The sequence below is a fragment of the Lipotes vexillifer genome, unplaced genomic scaffold (assembly GCF_000442215.2).
Source record: "Lipotes vexillifer unplaced genomic scaffold, Lipotes_vexillifer_v1.1 scaffold893, whole genome shotgun sequence".
In the NCBI taxonomy this organism is placed as follows: domain Eukaryota; kingdom Metazoa; phylum Chordata; class Mammalia; order Artiodactyla; family Lipotidae; genus Lipotes; species Lipotes vexillifer.
Window position 1 is genome coordinate 161,056 of NW_006780223.1, and position 4,150 is coordinate 165,205.

General features: G+C 40.9%; 1 protein-coding gene across 1 annotated transcript in view; it reads right to left on the reverse strand.

Moving 5' to 3' along the window:
• The window catches only part of CPEB2 (cytoplasmic polyadenylation element binding protein 2), a 63,467-nt gene that overhangs the window by 57,935 nt on the left and 1,382 nt on the right, over window positions 1-4,150 (reverse strand). The window contains exons 2-3 of the mRNA XM_007453352.1: window positions 3,992-4,149; window positions 719-1,000 (exon numbers count right to left, since the gene is read on the reverse strand). Of these exons, the coding sequence (XP_007453414.1) occupies window positions 719-1,000; window positions 3,992-4,149 (440 nt within the window). The remainder of the gene's footprint in view (window positions 1-718; window positions 1,001-3,991; window position 4,150) is intronic.

The following is a 4,150-nucleotide window of genomic DNA, read 5'->3' on the forward strand; positions in this document are numbered from 1 at the left end:
CAAAAAAAAAAAAAAAAAAAAAAAAAGAATGAAAAGAAAAAAAACAATCAAAGTTTTTTCTATCTTGTATCCTTGTTCCATCCTCTAACAGTTTTAAGGGAAAAATATCTCATTTTAAATAGCCATAAGGGGACTTTGTTAACCTACAATATCAGCAAAATATTAAAAGCCCTGAAAAAAATGTCTAATCATTATAAGTATTAGGCCACATTTAGAAAAAAAGAAGTCACTGAACCAGTGGACAAATTTTAATTCTATGTAAAAAGTCCTAATGTTATTTTTTCATGATCGTAGCTGTACTAACTACATTTGAATATACATACGGCTGACCATAGTTATATTTATGCACAATTACGAAACATTTTAGTTCAGCTATATTGGAGGAGAAACTCATTTTGGTGGCCTGTTAAAGATTAATGAATTAAGGCATTCTTAAGGAGCTGCCAAGTAAAAGCATCAATATGAATTTAAGAAATACAGCAGGGTTTTCTACACTTTATGAAGCTTATTTTCTATATTATGTGTTTATAGAGATTTTTTTAGTCTCAATTTTTTTGTATAGGTATTTTATCCTTTGATAATCAAATTATATGCTTAAAAATTAAAGCTTTCTCTTTTTTAATCCATTAATTTTACCATACTATTACTACTGCCACCCCCAATTTCCTATTTTGAAAGATTAACATTAGAAATAAGGCCATTTACATACCATTCTTACCTGTAAGGGTAAGAGCGTATTACTATTGTTGTCTGTTCTGAACACATTATCTTCAATCCAAGATTTTGGAGTCAGTGATGGAGTAGAGCGAGTAAATTTCGGCGGTGCTATGACATTACCAGAAAACGGTTTCTTCAATGGAGATATCTGATTCATAGTTCCTGGAATTCCCATGTTTCCAGTTCTACGATGATCTCTGCCATGCATTGCTCCCCACGACATACTTCCAGTGCCCCAGCCACTGCTTTGATGGTTGCTCCAAGGAGATTGTTTCAGAAGAGGCTGGGGAAAATACATGTATTTAAATTATAGGCATTTAAAAAGTTTATAATTCAAATTCAAATTTAGGCCTGAGCTAAGAATTTATATGATCTTAAAAAAATGAAATATATAAAGGCAAGAGAATATATCATAACTAGTTTATAAAAAGTAATAGGCTTGACATCTTGCTTATGAAAATATATTCATTTAATGCTGAGTTTTCATACTCTTGTCTACTATAAATTATAATGAATCAAGCAGATACTTCATGACACACATTAAAATAGAACCATGCAGTTACTTTTTTTTTCCCCTTTAGAGAGAACTGTATAAATGACAGATATGAAGAAAAAAATACTTTAAAATTGAAATTAACTTTGAAGATCCTTAAAGATATAACCTACACTATGATCTTAAAGCAACCATGTTCCGCTAAGCACAGAACTAAAAATATGATCATTATCAATTAAAATATACCAATCATATGAGTGAAATATCTAGACTTTAGGTTTCTAAAACAAACTGTACCACTGCAAAAGTGGATAATAACATTTGGTGTTATTCTACTGCACAGATTAAAAATGCCTTTTGACATAGGGAAAATATAGCAAATATGCCTTTTTTTTGCACTGCTTATTCAACTTTTAAGAGATTTGATTCTGGTTTTAATGTCGTTTCTTTTAAATTTTCATAGTTTTTACTTCACTTAATTATCCATGAACTGTTAAATAATTATCTGATATTACCCATAGGTGGATACACTAAGATAAACAACTATATACTTTGATCATTCTAGTAAAGATCTTAGTAATACAAGTCTCCATTAACTTTATTCATTTTCAAAAGTAAAGTAATATTCCAAACTCTAACCAATAGCAAGAAAAGTTAAGTCATCAAAGAATGAAAAATTCACCAAGAGGCTACAACTGTAGATTTTGAAAAGTATTAATTGCTAGCAATTTTATAGTCAATAAGCTTATAATTTAATAATTTTGTGCCAACATTTAGCCAAAAGGAGTATGGGTCATGCACTTAACTATAAGTCAATAAGTTATTTTAAGTCAAGCACTCAATATTAAACCTGCTTATTTTTTTTTCTGAAAACCTGGTCTATAGTGCCTATTACTTATTAAAAATGTTTTTTTAATGCTAATATAATCATGAATATATGCTACCCTTTCCCCCTCTATGTAGTTCAAAAGGATAGCTAAGGGATCACGGACATATTCCATTCTTCAGGACCTTACTTTCATCACTGATGCAGTGTTCAAATTTCTCTTCCAGTGACCTAAAATTCCATATAACAGCTGTGACCTCTTACACTCCATTGCAAGACCCATCTTTTGACAAAAAGCAGATTATAGTTAAATATGGATCTTGGTATATGGTCTTCTAATGATATACCAAGGCCTTAAGAATACAAAAATACCTACAGATAACCTTCTGTGGCAAGTTTCCAGTTAAAAAACGAAGACCCTGACACCCAAAAGACAGTTGCTCAAGATTATGTAAATCATGGAAAAGGGGAATACTATTTCAAAATTAACTATTTTCAAGGCTTATAGGCCACATTCTCCTTCCTCAGGAAGAAATCAGTGATTCAACAAAAACTGTTGTTATTCTGGTTAATTTAAATAAACTGTTAACTGTTATTTTGGTTAAATTAGATAGTATTCACCTTTTTAAAAGGGTAACCCTTAAAAACTTTAACTGGGCAATGGAAAAAGTTATATGAGTACGTAAGTAGTGGTTAAGGTCCAATCTTGCTTCCCTCTCAACCTTTAATCACGAAATTGGTCTTAGACAGAATGATCACTATAATAAATGCTGACTAGATCAAAAAAGAACAACAAAATACTCCTTCAATGTCAATTAACCAAACCAGCGGCCACTCAAACGTTGTTCTGAGAGGATAACAAAACAGACCTTGAATCTGAAAGGACCCGGATGAATAAAAAAACCTGCCTGCTGCGATTTCATAATTATACTACCCACTTAAAATACACACACCCTATCATTCAAGAGAAGGTTAAGGCCACCAAAAAAAAAAAAAAAGAGAGAGAGAGAAAAGAAAAAAAGTGAAAGTCTTCTCTTCAAGGTAACACACAAATAGCACACTAGTTTAGTTTTAAAACCTACAAAATAGTACCCAAACATTAAAAAGCACAGAAAGTAAAACCGTCTTGGAGCATCTCAGTCTTAATCATCTGACAGCTCGGGGGACCGACCCACGTCGGGAGGCAGGTGGGCAGGAGGAGCGCGGCCGGGACGCTCCTCGCCGACCCTGGTCCCGGTAGGTTGTGCGGGCGGCAACTGTCTCGCCCGCTACAGGTCTCGCCGGCCAATTAAGAATGAAACAAACTCAAAAGAAAAAAAGCTTTTCCGCCCGTTCCCTCATTGGACGACGGCGAAAGGTCACGGGCTGACCACACGCACCGTCTCCGGTTATCATTCTCTTCCTCCCCGGGTTCGCTTCCCACGGCCGCTCCCCCCCTCCCCGAGGCCGCCGCCCGAGCCCGCTGGTCCCGTGTCCCCGACCCCAGGTCCTCCGACCCCCGAACCCCGGCCGTCACGCCGTGTCTCCCGGGCTCGAGGAAGCCGGACGGCCACTCACCAGGCCAGGGGGCGCCGGCAGGGCCCCGGGGTCGCCTCGTACGAGGTACGAGAGGGACGTCGCGCCCGGCCGCCCCCCGCCCCCGCCCCGGCGCCATTCCTCCCCTGCCCTAGACCCACCGCCACGCCGGGGCTTTCGAGGGAACGCCCGGCCGGGGCCACTTCCAGCCGGACCCGACTCTGGAGCCACACAGCCCACGGTGGCCACAGCCCTCACGCCCCGCCAGGGTCTGGTGTCCCGAGTCCCGTCGACCGTTTCCGCCCTCCGGGTCCTACTCAGTCGGGCGAGGGGCCTTCGCCGCTGCCCCTCGGGGCCGCGCCGGGCCGAGACCGGTCTCCGACGCCCCCGCCCGCGGTCTCCCCGGCCCCGCGGCGCAGCCGGGCCGTCGCCCGCCGTACCTGGTGGTGGTTGTAGGAGTTCCTCTGCTGCAGGAAGGCGGCAGCGGCCGCCTGGTGCTGCTGCTGGAGCTGCGGGCTGACGGGTGACCTCCGGCTCTGAGGCTGCTGCGGCGCCGCGGGCTGCTGCTGCTGAGGTAAATTCATGGCGGGCGGCGGTGG